This window comes from Globicephala melas, chromosome 13 (genome assembly GCF_963455315.2).
Source record: "Globicephala melas chromosome 13, mGloMel1.2, whole genome shotgun sequence".
In the NCBI taxonomy this organism is placed as follows: Eukaryota; Metazoa; Chordata; class Mammalia; order Artiodactyla; family Delphinidae; genus Globicephala; species Globicephala melas.
The window spans coordinates 81,734,706-81,751,105 of record NC_083326.1 but is presented as its reverse complement, the minus strand read 5'-3'; the positions used below and the strand labels follow the sequence as shown (position 1 = coordinate 81,751,105).

At 50.1% G+C, this 16,400-nt stretch overlaps 1 protein-coding gene across 6 annotated transcripts in view; it reads left to right on the top strand.

Annotated features, from left to right (window-relative positions):
- The first annotated feature begins 321 nt into the window (after positions 1-321).
- CAMKK2 (calcium/calmodulin dependent protein kinase kinase 2) overlaps positions 322-16,400 on the top strand; it is a 56,666-nt gene continuing 40,587 nt past the window's right edge. Inside the window, exon 1 of one of the 6 annotated variants that reach the window (XM_030860282.2) lies at positions 322-437. Coding sequence is in view for 3 of the 6 variants with exons in the window: in XM_060311069.1 (XP_060167052.1) it covers positions 2,860-2,989 (130 nt within the window). In the remaining 3 variants the exon portion in view is untranslated. Of the gene's footprint in view, positions 438-710; positions 845-2,802; positions 2,990-16,400 lie in introns of those variants that run through there. The other 5 variants (XM_030860281.2, XR_009566513.1, XM_060311069.1 and 2 more) reach the window with 5 other exon arrangements.

Here is a 16,400-nt window from a genome sequence, read left to right as displayed (position 1 = left end):
TCCCAGCCTTTAGGGCGAGCCCCGAACAGCGGTCTATGGGGAGGCAGGTGCGGAAGGGGGTTTCCGCGAATGGGTGGTGACCCAAAATCCAGGCCGCATCCACCGCCGGGCGCCTGGTGCAGGGGCAGCAGCCAGGAGACGGGAGCTGAGCCTCGAGGCGGGGCCCCGGGTGACTCGCAGGCTTGGGAGGGGCAGCAGCCGGGAGACGGGAGCCGGGCCTCGAGGCGGGGCTGCGGGTGACTCGCAGGCTTGGGGAACTTCCCGCAGCTCAGACGCCGCCCTGCAGTCCCTGCATTTGACTAAACAAAGCGAGCGCAGCTGGCGCGTCCGGCCTGCCCAAGGGTGCCCCGGCCGCTGCGGGGAGAACCGGGGCAGGTGACGCCGCGGGCGGGGGCAAAGTTACAGCGCAGTCTCCCGCGCTCCTGCGCCCCAGCAAGGTCTCTGTCCTCCTCGCGGGTCCGCTACCTCTTCCGACCCCGCTCCCGTTCCGGCCTCACTTCCCCCCCACCTCAGCCTCCTCCCCTTTCTTCTCCCTTCCCTCTGCCGCGCCGCTACTTTCGTCTCCGCCGCTCCCGCCTCCCTCCCCTCCCCGGCGCGGGGCCGAGCCCTCGGGGGCGCGCGGCGGGCGCGGGCGGCTCCGTGCCGAGGTTCCCAGCGGCAGCAGCCAATCTTTGCGCAGCCCGCGGCAGCGTCGCGCCCGAGCCCGGACCCCGCGGTTCCTCCCGCCCCCGCCCCCCGCGCACCCGCCGGGGCCGCGGAGAGGAGCGCGCGGCCGTGCCGAGCCCAGCGGAGCTGAGCCGGGGGCGCAGAGCGCGGGAGGCGGCGGCGGCGGCGTGGAGCCCAGGTGAGCTGGCGGGAGCTGGGCCGCGGGCGGGGGACGCAGCCGCTGCAGCCCCGGAGCCCTCGCCCTCTCAGGGTGCGGAACCACGGCCAGGATTACAGACAAAGCCCTGAGGCCGGCTCCAGGTTCCCAACACCTAGGGGACCCCACGTGCGCCGCCCCACGCCCTGCCACGTGGGGACGCGGCCCCCGGCGCCCCTTCCCCCGCGTCCTCGGGGCACCGGGGTCCTGGGGGTGGCCCCCTCGACTGGGCCGGGCAGGGTCGGTCCCGGAGTTTGGAACCATTGTTACCGGGGGCCGGGGCAGTCAAGGATCTTGGAGGCGGCCTAGGCCCACCCCCTCGCTTTTGACAGGTGGGGAAAGCTAGGGCGCGCAGGCGAGGAGAGGGCCAACGGACTTTGCGCACCCCCGTCCCCGCTCCCCTCTTGTCTTGGAGGCACACCTGGGCCGTGGTGGGTTGGACACCTGGCGGCAGGACCCTAGACCAGCAGCTGTGGGACCGGGGTCCCTTAGCCTCGCCTCAGTCGGCCCTCTGCCCCCGCCCCCTTCTCTCAGCCGGAACCTCACAGGCTTGGTCCTTTTGACCTAAATTCACCTCGGGGCCGCTGCCTACTGTGAACGCGGAGAGCTGCCTTCACCGGCACCCTCCGCCTGAGTCTTGGGCTCGCGGGGATGCTGGGCCCGGCCCCGCTCAGCGTTGGGTCTTGGTGCCTGGGGTGCCACCCGTTCCAGCCTTGAGCTTTTCCTGGCTTCCCCACCCCCTGCACTGACCAGTTTGGGAAGCGGGGTGTTTTCACAGCTCTGCCAGCGGCCCTGCTTCTCTCACTTGGCGCTGAAGAGATTGCACCGAAGCCCCTCCTATCTCCCCGAGAAGGTTGGGGCAGAGGGATGGTGCCTGGGGGGCGGGGATCTCAGTGCCATCAGTAAGAGGGGCACGCTGGCCTGGGGTGAGGCAACTTTTACCTTCCTCAGTCTGGAAGTCCCACAGTCCTGGAGACAGAAACTTCTTGTGCCTTAGAGCTTTGCTGTCATTTACCACTCCCCCTCCCCTGGCTCTGCCCCCAGGAGACAGAGTAAGATAGCTCTGTCCGGAAAGACTCCCTTGTTCCTAGGGGAAGGCAGGGGCAGCAACAAGGGTAGGCCTTTGGGGGAGATAGCCCTCCCCCCCACACAAACCACCTCACAAAAGCATACACTTTAAGAATAAACAGTGTGGTGCATGCTATGCAAAATGCAGCTTCGTGGTGGGTCCTGTAACTTCTTTCCAGATTGCTGGTCTGAAACTCTTCCTGTATAGAAAGCAGCCATTTGTAGGGAAAGCACACAATGTGTTTTTGTAATAAAAAGTGATAGCCATCATTTGATGGGCCCCTAACTTGGATGATAATAATAATAATGTTCATAACTAACATTTATTGAGTTCTGTGTGTTAGATATTGTGCTATGTGTTGCAGGCATTATCCCATTTACTGCCTACCAAAGTCCTGTGACGCAGAGATTTTTATCTCCATCGGAGAAGTGAGGAAATTGAGGCTAAAAACAATCCTGCCGTATTGCTAGGAGTTAGCCCATTTTATAGAAGGACTCAGAGAGGTTAAGTTACTTGTCCAGGATCACACAGCCAACCCAGGCATGTCAGGTCTTAAAGCCTTTGCACTTTACCACCTGTTTTAGAGCAGAGGCCTTTGCAAGGCTGCCCTCAGGTTCCTGGGGAGCCCACATATGTTTGCTAAAACAACCTAAGGAGTCATGGTGGTGTGGCTGATCGACGTGGGCTTGTGTTTGTTTCCAGGTTGTTAGTGGGCTGGTAGACAAATATATTCACTAATAACTATGCAGTAGTTCTCATCGGGGGTGGTTCCACCTTCCTGGTGAGCGTTTGGAGAAGTGTGGGGCGAATTTCGGTTGTCAGAATGATGCTGAGCACTCCTGACTTTTGCTAGGCAGGAGCTGGGGATGTCGCATATCCTGCAAGCAGGCCAGATTCACAGCAGGCGTGAAGAATTGCCCTGCCCTGAATGCCAGCAGTGCTCCTGTTGAGAAATACCAGGAGGAATAAGCACTGTGGGAGTGAGGAAGCAAAGGGCAGTGGGGGTTCTGGAGAAATCCTTTGTGGCAGGTGTGAATCCAGGAGGCTTCCTGAAGGAGGTATCGTTTGTACTGAATTTTGAAGGATGGGCTGAAAAGTGGAGATTGGATGGGAGTAGGAGGGGAAGGGACTAGGACGGGATGACCTAGCAGAGGGAACTTTCTGGAGTGACCCGGAATGCCCTCCTTGAGAACTGCATCCAAGATGGGCTGTTGGGTGGGGAAGCACCTCTCTCAGGAGGAAGGGATGGGCGGGAGGGCCAGGCCAAGCCTGTTTTCAAGGCTTTTGGGCTCAGATTTTAAAGTGGGCCGCAGAATCACCCTTACCCCATCATGAACCCATTTTATGGAAGGGCTTGGAGAAGCTAAATAGCTCATTCAGGATCACTTGTGACCTCCGCAACATGCCGCCTTCTGGTGGTTGTGGGAAGCATATGGTTCCCATTTCCTTTCCTGATCCCGGGGATTTCGGGCAAATGCTATTTCAGATTTTCCTTCCGGTCAGAGGGCCTTGTTTTGCTATTTTTCGCAGATGTTTTGCTTTCCCAGTAGCTCCTCCTCTTTGGACTGGGTTAGAGAGCCCAGATGTGGGGTTCACTGGCTCCATGGTGCTGCAGTGGCCTTCAGCCTCACTTCTGTGCCTTCTTTCCTGGAAGACTGAGGAAATTGCATTTCCCTTTGGAAGTGACTTTTCTTCTTTCAGGCTGTGCTTGTTACAACTTTGCTGACCTGTTAGCAATATGTGACCTTTTGTGTCTGGCTTTCATTGAGCATAATACTTTCAAGGTTCACCCATGTTGTAGAATATATCAGTGCTTCCTTTCTATGACCGAATAATATTCCCATGTATGGATATACCACATTTTGCTTATCCATTCATCTTTTGATGGACATTTGGGTTGTTTCTGCCATAAGAGCTTCTTAAGGCCACTTTGACCATTCCTTTGTCTCCACAGCCCCCAACTAATAAACCTCTGGGCACAAAACACTGTGTTGTCACTGAATTTGCAGGGAGAGGGTGATGGAAGGAAGGCTTTCCAAAATCAATTGGAGACAGCTTCCTGGAACAAGGTTTTCGAGACTCCCTTAACGCCACTCCCACCTGCTCCTCCACGAGAATCCTAGCTTTCGTCTTAGCCTATCGCCTCCCAGATCACCTCACAGGTATTACAAGTGTGATTTTCAGGGAGAGCCTGGATTTCATTCAGTTTCATCCTTTTCTGTCACGATTTGTTAAATGTAGGTCCCATGTGATTTTATTGGTATATATTTTGTGAGACCTTTTTCCAGGTAAGTAAATCCATAAAGTAGAGAAGGCCTCACCAGACAGTTGGTGCTTGAACCCTGTGGCCAGGCACGGAGTCAACTCAGTCTCCTGATAGCTTTGCCAGGAATGCCCTCCAAGGACGTGGAAATGGAGCAGCGTGAAAACTGAACTAGGAGGAAGTCTAGAAAATTCCAGCCCCTCAAGCCCTCCCATTTGATGGCTGGGAAAAGTGGAGGACAGAGAAGAAGGGAGAACATGGTCTTTTTAAAGAGAGCATCGTCTATGAGCCATGTTGTGTGCTGGGCACTTTTTTTTTTTTTTTTTTGTGGTACGCGGGCCTCTCACTGCTGCGGCCTCTCCCGCTGCGGAGCACAGGCTCCGGACGCGCAGGCTCAGGGGCCCAGCCGCCCCGCAGCATGTGGGATCCTCCTGGACCGGGGCATGAACCCGCGTCCCCTGCATCGGCAGGCGGACTCCCATCCACTGTGCCGCCAGGGAAGCCCACGTGCTGGGCACTTTTATAGAAGATTGACTCTACAGCTGCCCTTTAGGTAGGTTGCTGCAGCTTCATTTTACAGCTGAGAAAATCAAGGCCCAAGTCCCCTGAGATGTGTATAGTTTCCTGACATACCTTCTAATCCTGAGCTCTCACGTCTCCCTTGGCCTCCTTATGATGCCAAACGATGCCCGTTTTCTCATGGAGTGGAATCCACATTCTCCAGGAGGTTATGGTGTGGAAATAATTTCCAAATGCTTGTGCTCTCAGGAAAATAAGATTTTGAATGATTATTTTTTCTTTCTTCCCTGATTGGATCCCTTCCCCGATAAAACCAAAAAGAGGGGCATATTTAAAAGGAGGTGAGCGCTGTTAGACTTCGTAGGGAAGACCTCTGGCTCTGGCATTCCCTGCTGGGGCATGCTAGTGACCAAAATGGTGAAGGAACTATTTTAGCTGCCAGTGTTTTCAGTTTCAGTCATGTGCGTAGTGTTGCTGCTGAATTTCCCCCCTCAATTATGAACCATTTTAAGGATAGAGAAAAAACCCAAAGTTTTGTTTTGTTTTTGACTGGCTCATGGTTTTGGACGGCTGGAAGGAGAACCAGGAGGTGATGGAAACGGGACAGAGCAGGCCGCTGGCTCTGGAACCCTGATGATCTTTCATTGAACCCACACTTTTGGGAGGGGCTGGTGACAAGCCCTGCCCTGGGAACCGAGGAACACTGGGACTTGGTCCTTGTCCCTTAGGAGCTCTTGGGTGAGGGTCTGGAACTGTTGGGGATCGCTTTGGAAAAGATGAACAATTGTAGCATTTTTCCCTTTTGAAAAGGAAAGAAAATTGGAAGAGTCTGTTGTGCCCTTACCCTCACCCCATCCTGAAAGCTGCTGAGCAACTATTTTTATGTTGTCCCTTTTTATCCCGTTGGCTTCTGTAAATAGTTGAGAGATGGCGGTTGCAGAGATAAAAATGCTAATTCCAACCTGGAGAGGAGCGACTGATGGTCCCCCAAGGAAATGGGGGGAGAGGCCAAGGTCTTGCCCCTCTGCTTGGGCATGAGGTAGGAAGTGAGTGGGAGTGGGTGGGGAAGGGACGTTGTGGAAGGTGGCTGAGATAAGCCTCTGCTGGAGAAGTTTAAATGGGGAACCAGTGGTTTGGGTGGTGGGCAGGGTGTGGAGGAAAGGACACCTCCCTTATGGGTTTCTAAAGCTACTTTGGGATTTTGCCGTTAAGGCCTCTGGCAGAAAGAGATTTTATTTAGATTCTTCCCAGACAGTTCTCCTGCCCTCTGGGTACAGGTGTCAGGGACAGGGTTGGACCCCGGGAGCCAGCTCCCAGCCCCTCTTTGGCCCTGCCTGGGGTTGCTTTGTGCTGGAGGCTGGGGAGGGAGCAGCTAGATTTAGCATCACCTCCAAACAGCAGGGAAGAAGGAGGAGAAGGGCTGTGAGTGGGCGAGGCCCGGATGCCTGTGGATTCCCAGCCAGCCCCCTCCCTCTCTGATTTGTCAAGCTACAGAATGTTGGAGGCAAAGTCTTTTTCTTTTCATTAAAAATTGAAATTTCAGTTGTTTCCCAGCCTCTTCCTTAGGTTCAGTGAAAGACTGGGATGGATTCAGTAGGAGAAGAGGAAGGAAGTATGATGGTCCCCACCTCCCTCTTCTAAATACCCCCAACATCCACACCCACACTCACCCATTCACACTTACTGGCTCTTCAAGGCAGGGGCCTCCTGTGCACACCTGGCTTTAGGTACCGGGTGTGTGATGCGGGCCGCTTCTCCGTGATACTTCATGATTGACCCACCAGTAGCTCCCTAGGAACTCTTAAGGCAGTGGAGCTTCTCGCTCCGCCAGCATCCAGGGCCGAAGGGGACACTGCAGGGGTCAGGGGTCATGCCCTGGCCTAGCCTAGAACCTGCTGGGCTGCCTGGGAGAGATCGTCTCACCTCCCTGGGTCTCAGCCACTCCTTCTGGAGCCCTAGTGCGTTGATTATGAAAGCTGTGAGAGTGCGTGCAAAATTCTTGTGACACAAATAAGGATGCGAAATTATGTGCACACTTTGCTTTTAATTTTGTAGAAAGTGATGCATATGGATAAGAATTAGAAGGGAAGATGAAAAGAGTTAAGTTGGCAGGTTGTGATTAGAAACAAAAATTTTATTTTAATGTAAATTAAAGCCAATTGAGGGGCTTGAATTTGATAGCCGTTGAAGTGCTTTCTTGGCAACAGCTTCTGTTTAGGGAGCATTTGCTGTGTGCAGGGGCCTGTGTGGTAGGTGGGGTAGGTATTGTTATCCTCAAGGTCAGCAGCTAAGGAGAAGGGCTGTACCCCTGATCACGATGTGCCCCCCTTTCTAGGAGCCTTTGATTTCACACCTGTGCCCTCCCAAACTGCTGTGTGATTTGGGGCAAGTCACTCAGACTCTCTGTGCCTCAGTTTCCTCATTGGTGAGATCATGATAATAGTAACTAACTCATAAGTTTATTGTGATGGTTAAATGAGGTGATACAAGCAAGGTGCTTAGAATAACGCCTGGCACTTGGCCAGCAATAAAGAAGACTATTCATCACTGTTACTGTATCTACAACTACTATGGCTGCCACGGTAGTGATGTGATTCTTGTGTTAAAAGTACTAGTCAGTTTCTTCCCTTCATTTCATCCTATTCTTAAGCCCTTTCCTTCCCTGTTTTTGATTTTTTTTTTCCTTTAAAATTAAAAAAAAGAAATTAAGAATGAGTTTGGAAGTTCTTGTTTCTGCCAAACCATCAAGGTGAAGGCTGTCAGGGGAGTTGCAGCTGCCTGACAGTTTGGCCTGGTTGGGAGCCTTAAGGTGCAGGCAGCTTATCATCTGGCAGGGAGCTTAGTGGAAAAGCTTTTCTGTCAGTCAGCTCTGTGTCATCTGTCCGTTAGGACCTTTGATTGTAAATGACAGAAAACCAACTGCAAACTAACTTAAGCAAAAATGGGAATTTATTGGCTCATGTAGTTTAAAAACTCCTGGGGTAGGTGGGCTTCAGGCATGGCTGGATCCAGGTGCCCATGCAGTGTCTCCAGTTTTAGTTCTTTTCTATCTTTTGGCTCTCTTCTCTCTCTGTCAACTTCATTCTAAGGCAGGGTTCTCCCAAGCCCCTGGTAACTCTAGAAGTACATCTTCATTGCTCTGTGTGCCACAGAAAGAGACATTCTTAATACTTCCACAAAATCCTAGAATAAAACTTAGTAGACTGACTTGGGTCACACATCTACTCTTTTTCTTTTTTTTAATAAATTCATTTATTTTATTTTTGGCTGCGTTGGGTCTTTGTTGCTGCATGTGGGCTTTTCTCTGGTTGTGGCGAGGGAGGGTTACTCTTCGTTGCCACGCGCAAGCTTCTCATTGCGGTGGCTTCTTTTATTGCAGAGCACTGGCTCTAGGTGTGTGGGCTTCAGTAGTTGTGGTACACGGGCTCAGTAGTTGTGGCTCGCAGGCTCTAGAGTGTAGACTCAGTAGTTGTGGCGCACAGGCTTAGTTGCTCCGCGGCATGTAGGATCTTGCCAGGCCAGGGCTCGAACCCGTGTCCCCTGCACTGGCAGGCAGATTCTTAACCACTGCGCCACCAGGGAAGCCCCACACATCTACTCTTGAAACAATCACTTGACCAGAGCAATCAATGCCCAGTTAACCAGACTTGAATCATAGTGGAACCCCTGAAGTTGATGGCACGGACAGCTCCATGGAGTCACCTTTCACACAGAAGGATGGGTTCCAGACATAAATCAGGCTGCTGTTATCAGACTAAAGGAACATAGAGTCTAGGCCAGCTAAAGAAAGCGTCTGACCTTCTGAGTGGCCTTGGGATGAATGAAATAAACAATGACCTCTAGCCAATATTTATTGAGTGCCGGCAGTGTTCTAGAAAGTTCTAGGCCCTGGAGTCCAGCAGTAAACAAAAAGGCAAAGGCACGGCTCTCACAAGTTAAGTCAAATCGATGTCTCTGTGCCCATGCATGTCTTTCCTGAATGCTGTAGGACACTGAGCCTTCACACTCTCCCCTCTCACACAGGTTGGATCCAGAGGAATGGGCTAGATATTCCCCTTCGTTAGAGATTTTGGCTAAGCCTGGACTTCATTCCGGATACAACATGTGGACATTGCAAGGCTGTACCTGTAATTTTTAGCCCCTTTCTGAAAAACTCAGACCAGTTTTAGCTCTACTTGGAACCACTGCATAACTTTGGACAAATTAGTAAACCTGGGCTTCCCTGGTGGCGCAGTGGTTGAGAGTCCGCCTGCCGATACAGGCGACGCGGGTTCGTGCCCCGGTCCGGGAGGATCCCACGTGCCGCGGAGCGGCTGGGCCCATGGGCCCGTGAGCCATGGCCACTAAGCCTGCGCGTCCGGAGCCTGTGCTCCGCAGTGGGAGAGGCCACAACAGTGAGAAGTCCGCGTACTGCAAAAAAAAAAAAAAAAAAAAAATTAGTAAACCTTTCTGACCCTTCATTTTCTTATTGGTGAAATGAAATTGTTGGAACAGGTGACCACTGATATTATAGCACTAATATCCAGTGCATCTCAAAGTAGGGCCTGTAGGGGTGAGATAGGTCATGAGAGGTAGAAAAGGGAAGGACATGTAATAGGACACTCAGCCTGTCCTTGGTGTTGGGGAGATGAGGGGAAGCAGTGAGGACTGTGGCACGCCGGCGAGCATATCTCCTGTCCAAAGCTTCAGGGAGTTTTTACCAGGAGTGAATAGAGGTCCAGTGCTAACAGTGTCCAGTTCTTCAAGAGACTCTGGAAATTTTGATTTTTTTTTTTTTTTTTTTTTGCGGTATGCGGGCCTCTCACTGCTGTGGCCTCTCCCGTTGCGGAGCACTGGCTCCGGACGCGCAGGCTCAGCAGCCATGGCTCACGGGCGCAGCCGCTCCGCGGCACGTGGGATCTTCCCGAACCGGGGCACGAACCCGTGTCCCCTGCATCAGCAGGCGGACTCCCAACCACTGTGCCACCAGGGAAGCCCGGAAATTTTGATTTTTATCTGAACTCTCCTGGCTCTAAAATGTTGGCATCTCATTCAAATAGTTTTAAATACAGTGTAGGCCAAGCAAAATACATCGGTGGCCAGATGTCACACGATAGGGACTGTTTGCTCCGGGGACTATGATGGGATGGGGTCTGTGCACACTAAAGCCAGCGCTGTCAGAGTTCCCTGGTTGTCCAGTGGTTAGGACTTGGTGCTTTCACGGCCGAGGGCCTGGGTTCAATCCCTGGTTGGGGAACTAAGATCCTGCAAGCCTTGCAGTGTGGCATAGACAGACAGATAGATAAAATAAAGCCAGCACTATCCCTCGTGCCCTCTGCCAAGGAAGGGCCCTTGTCTCTGGGGAGACAATCAGTTTCAGTGCCTCTAAACTAAAGAATATGCAAGGGAAGACAGTTGTAAGAGTCTGTGTCACTGAATTTGATACGACTGCTTGTTTGGGCCAAGGCCCCGCATCTGGAATATTCCAGCTGGTGTCAAGCCTCAGCGCTGCATCGGCTATACAACTGAGCCTCCCAGGTCTCCCACTTAAGTATTGGGAAACACCCTCTGAATCCGTGGCCCCTGGGGCAGCAGGCTTCTGTGGTTGGGAGGGGAGCTGTGTTAGTGTGCTGGGATTGCCTTGACAAAGTACCACTAACTGGGCAGCTTAAACCACAGAAATGTATTATCTCACAGTTCTGGAGACCAGAAGTCCGAGACCAAGGTGTTGGTAGGGTCGGTTCCTTCCAGGGGTCATGAAGGAGAATCTGGTCTGTGTCTGTCTCCTGGCGTCTGATGGCTGCTGGCAATCTGGCGTTCCTTGGCTTGTAGGTGCAGGACCCCAACCTCTGCCTTCACGTTCTCATGGTGTTCTCCCTGTGTGCGGGTCTGTCCAGATTTCCCCCTTTTTATAAGGACACCAGTCATATTGCATTAGAACTCCAGCATATCTTTTTGGGGGGCCACAATTCCACATCCCATAACAGGTGCCGAGTGGGGTCCCTATGGCTTTGCCTGGGACACCCCTCCTGCTCTCATCAGCTTCCTACAAAGCTCTTGTGCTCTGGCCCCTCCAGCCTGCCCATCCACCCTCACCCCCTTCCCAACCTCGTTCAATCCCAGGAGTCTTCTTTCTGTTCTCTCCGCTCTCCCACCTCTTTCCTGCTGCGAGGCCTTCTCAGAATGTGTTTCGTCCTCCTGGAGCGAGTTCCCGCCCCCTTAGCACCTACTCACCCTGTAGGTCTCAGCCTAAATATAATTTCCCCAAGTGAGGCCTTCCTTGACTCACCCCCTCCCATTCAGATCTCCCCTGGGTCCCTGTGTTGTTCTTTTTTTTATCTCATCCTGGTTTTCTCCTCCAGTTTGTGCTTATAGAGTCACTTGTGCCCCTACTTTTCAGAAATCACATCTGTTTTGTTTATCTGGCACATAGTAGGTCCCTAGTAATTACTTGTGGAAAGAACAAATGGGTGAGTGGGTTTCAGTTTCCCCAGGTGAGAGATGTGGCTGGCCAAGCCTGTTATCCCAGGGAGGACATTGTCCCTGGCCTTGGCAGGATCCTCACAGCTATTTTGGGCCTCTTTGTTGTCCCGTGTTGCCCGGGACCTCAGGGGACCATGCAAAGGGTGTATCATGGGTCAGGGCATGTCACGGGCCCACTCACTGGCTACTTGCTGTGCTGCAGCTCCCGTGGTGGTGGCGGCTCAGCATTTGGTAAGCAGGCGCAGGTTGGAAAATGCCCCCAGGATATGGGAATGTGTTTCCTGGAGGCCGCTGGCACTTGGCTTCCTGGCAGAGGAATGAGCGCTCCTTTGTTCTGGCCTGGAGCCGGGTTTATCTGCTCCAGGAAGGGTCTGGTCCTCCATGGAGCTGCCTGTGAGAGGGGAGGGAGGGGAGCTCAGGGCTGCCAGCCAAGGGCAATGGGGAGGCTTCAGGGCCTGGGGAAGGACCCATGTATTGGGGCAGGAGGCTCGGGGAGGGGGCTTTTGGAATTTCGTCAAACCTCGGCCCCCCCAAAACTGAATGCTTAGCTGTCCCTCCCTCTCAGAGGGCCTGTGAGGATTAAATGACCCAGGCAGAGCTGTTTCAATGTTTGGTGAAGAAATGCTCAGTTGGATGTTAGCTGTTATAATGCAAACCATTGTCTTTTTGTATGATTTTTCTGCTCCTGGGAGTGTTGGTGGCTTTCAACAGATCCTTAAAAGGTGTGTGACCTCATACGATCTGTGACCTCAGAAATGGTCAGATTCTGGCCTGGACTCTCTGGGGTCAGTGGTGCTGAATGGCCAAGTCCTTGCCTGCCAGGCCTGCTGCAGACCAGTGAGGGGCCTCCAGGTGGCCTCGAGGCACTGTGGTCTGTGTCCCTTGGGGCTCTTTCCTGAGACCTGAACACACCTATCCCTCCAGCACAGGGGCCCGCACCTCTGCCTCAGAGCCAGCCAGTGCATTTTTTCTCTCCTTTTTCCTCCAGGCCTCAAGGGCCAAGGCACGGAGCCAGACGCCAGCTCGTCAAGGAGACTGATTAAATGCAGCTTTGCCGGGGGTGGATGGCTTGGTGTCCTTGGCCTGGAGTGGCGATCGATAAGCAATGGTTTTTCTGTTGGCAAGAAGAAAAATTCTCCATTAACTGTCTCAGGTGCTGCCAGACTAGTTTTCTTTTCAGGAACTCTGCAGCCATGTCAGAGGTGGCTCTGGGAGGGAGGACGGGCCAGTGGAGGGGAGGCAGGCCCACACTCCCAGGGCTACAGAACACATACAGGAGGAGGAACATTCTGGAGCATAGCCTGGCAGGTAGTAGGCATTCAGGAAGTATTTGTTGAAAGAAGAGCTTTTTGAGCACTTAACCATGCACCAGACATGAATACTGAGTTCTTAGTTCAGTTAGTCCTCATGACTCTTGGGTGAGTGCCCATTTTATAGAAGAGAAAACTGAGGCTGCGGCCCCAGGCAGTCGAACTTCAGGGACCCTGCTTTTCCCCTCCTGGGAAATAAGGATTATAAAAAGGATATGTAAAGGAACAGCAGCTGAGACCGTGGAGAACATTGAACTTGGGTTGTATTCTTTCACGGATGAGGAAGCCAAGACAGGGACACATTTAATGATTTCTTTCTCAGATACAGTCAGAGTGGGATAAGGGATTAGGAGATAGAGCCAACTGCTCGCTCCCTCTGCCTCGTGCCCCGGAGGTAGCACTCGGGCCTGATCATCCTAACTCCCATTGTGGTTATGGTTACTTTCCTTTAAAAATTCATTTCTGAATAGTTACTCTTTGCACACTTACTTTTACAAAAATAAAAGTAAATACAGTGACAGTTAAGTCCCTCCCACCCGGCCTCCCCCCCACTTCTGCAAACCAGTTGTCTTCTCTTGAGGCCACTCTTATCATTTTCTTGTGTATCTTTCCAGAAGTATGCTCTGCATATGATTATGTACGCGCGTATGACCCTTTTCCCCCTATGCCAACAGCAGCATCCGAATGCCTTGGTTTTTTCCATGCAACGGTGTGTCTTGGAGCTAATTCACATTAGGATGTACAGAGTCACCTCTTTTCAAATAAATGCATGATTTTCTCCTGGGCTACATGTACCTCATTTTATTTACTCAGTCCCCTGTGGATAGTCATTTCAAACCACACTAGCAAAATAATTTTGTACGTATATCATTTTTTTATGTGTGAGATTGTCCTTAAGGTAAATACTCCCAGGTGCAGAATTGGTAAGTCAAAGGTATGTGCATTTGGAATTTTGTTCGATATTGGTGAATTTCCCTTCATAAAGGTGATACTAATTCATACTGCTCATAGCCTCATCAAAATAGTGCTGTTATTATATTTTTTGTCTTTGCCAATCCAATAGTTGGAAAAAAGATATTTCATTGTAGCTTTATTATTATTATTTTAATTTCAGTAAAATATATATAACATAAAACTTACCATTTTAACCACTTTTAGATGTACAATTCAATGGCACTATTTACATTCAGAATGTTGTGCGGTCATCACCACTATCCATTTCCAGAACTTTTTCATCACCCCAAATAGAAACTCTGTACCCCTTAAGCAATGACTTGCTGCTCCCCTCTCCCCCGGTCTCTTCTGGTCACCTTTATTCTAAACTTTCTGTCTCTATGAATTTGCCTGTTCTATAAGTGAAGTCATACAGTATTTGTCCTTTAATATTTGGCGTGTTTCACTTAGCGTGCTTTCAAGGCTCATCCATGTTGTAGCATGTGTCAGAACTTTATTCCTTTTTATAGCTGAATAGTGTTCTGTTGTATAAATAGACCACATTCTGTTTATCTATTCTTCCATTGATGGAAACTTGGGACGTTTCAACCTTTTGGCTATTGTGAATAATGCTGCTGTGAACATGGGTGTATAAGTATCTGTTTGAATCCCTGCTTTCAATTCTTTTGGGGATATATATATATATATATATATACACCTAGAAGAGGAATTGCTGAGTCAAATGATAATTCTACATTTAACTTTTTGAGGAGCCACCAAACCATTTCGTTGTAGTTTGAATTTGCACTTCTCTTACTATAACTGAGGCTGAGCATCTTGTCACATGACTGGGTACTTTGTTATTCCTTTACACTGTACTCTGTGTTCAAAAATTGTGCCATGTCCAGGCTGGCATGCTGTTGTTAGTTCCTTAGTGCCTTTCCCATTGATCTTTCCCTGTTCCACAAGGGACCCCATCTGCCCACGTCATGGTCCAGATTGCATACATAGAAGCTATTCCATAAATACTTATTGCAGGACTGTCCCAAGAGGGCGGGTAGCATTTCTCTGCCCCTCAACCAAGCCCTCCAGGAAGCACTGGCTTTCTGCTCCCATCTTTACTTTCCTCTGTATCCCCCCACTGCCACCCAGTGTCTTAAAGAGATATCATTTTATTCATTCATAAAATCCCTCTACTCAGCTCTCACTGTTTTCCTGGCACCTTCGTGACGTGGGTGATCAGCACAGAGCTGCCACTGTCTGCATCTGTGGATATACTCCCTGAATTCCAGTGGTACCTGTGACATTTGTCCAGCAGAATTTGTCAAACATACAAACCAAAGGTTAATATTCTGTCCCAGAGACAGAAGGAATTGACAGTCTAAGGGAGTGTGTCAATCTTTTTTTTTAATTCACATAAAATTAACTATTTAAAAATGTACAAATCAGTGGCATTTAGTCCGTTCACAGTGTTGTGCAACCACCATCTCTATCTAGTTCCAGAATATTTTCATCACTCCAAAAGGAGACCCCATACCTATTGACAGTCACTCCCCTTTTCCCAAACACCTCCCCAGCCCTAGGCAACCACTAATCTACTTTCTGTCTGTATGCATTTGCCTATTTAAAAAATTTCATACAGGGAAATTCCCTGGCTGTCCAGTGGTTAGGACTCTGCGCTTCCACTGCAGGGGGCACGGGTTCGATCCCTTTTTGGGGAACTAAGATTCTGCAAGCCACGTGACATGGCCAAAAAAAAAATTTCATATAAATAGGGTTATACACATGTGCCCTTTTGTGTCTGGCGTCTTTCACTTAGCATCATGTTTTTGAGGTTCATGCAGCTTGTAGCCTGTGTCGGTTCTTCATTCCTTTCTAGTCATATTCCATTGTGTGGACAGACCACATTTTGCTTATCCATTCATCTGTCCGTGGACATGTAGGTTGTTTTTTCCCTTTTGGCTGTTGTGAGTAGTGTTGTTTGGATATATACCTAGGAACGGAATTGCTCAGTCATATGGTAATTCTCTGTTTAATTTGTTGAGGAACCGCCAAGCTATTTGATGTTAACTTTTTTTAATCTCATGTTTGCCTTACATCTTGCAAGTACTAGCTGGGGGCTGAACTAGGGAAACATTAGATAATAGGTATGTTGAGCCTAGCTCCTCAGACAACACAAACTTCCCTGGCTCACACACTCTCTGCTGGTGTGACCCCTGACCCCCACTCCTCAGTTGAGAATCATTGGCCAGGCCAGGCCAGGGGACTGGACTCCTGTGCTCATGGTCTTTGCATTAGGAGACCTGGACAAATCCCTCTCACTCTCTTGAGCCTCAGTTTCCCCATTTACAAAATGAGGGTATAATGGCAAACCAACAAGCTAGGGTGCTTGTGAAATTATCCTGAGGTGTGGAAGATATTTTATAAACTGTAAAGAGCTGTCTGAATCATTGCTATTGTGAAGTGATGCAGCCTAGAGGTCACCATGTGGAAGTGTTTCATTTGGCCTGCCCAGCATTTTAAAATAATTGCTAATTAAAAAAAAAAAAAATCAAGAGATCTCACTTACCATCCTGGCTTTAGGGCTTCTCTTGAAAAAAAAAAAAAAAAAAAAGAGGGGTTGGAGAGATAACCAGACAATTCTAGGCCCCAGTCCCTGTTTAACAACAATTGGCTTGAGCTGGAAGTAGCTGCCACCTTTGTAGGAGGCATGGGTGCTCTATTTTGGGGTTTTCTCATACTTGTTTTCTACAGGAATTGAATTTGGGATTCTTGTTTGTGTGACAAGGGGCTTTTAAGATGAGGAAATGTAAAACAACAGGGTCCTACTGTATAGTACAGGGAACTATATTCAATATCCTGTGATAAATCATAATGGAAAAGAATATAAAACAGAATGTATACATATGTATAACTGAATCACTTTGCTATACAACAGAAACTAACACAGAGTTGTAAATCAACTATACATCAATTTAAAAA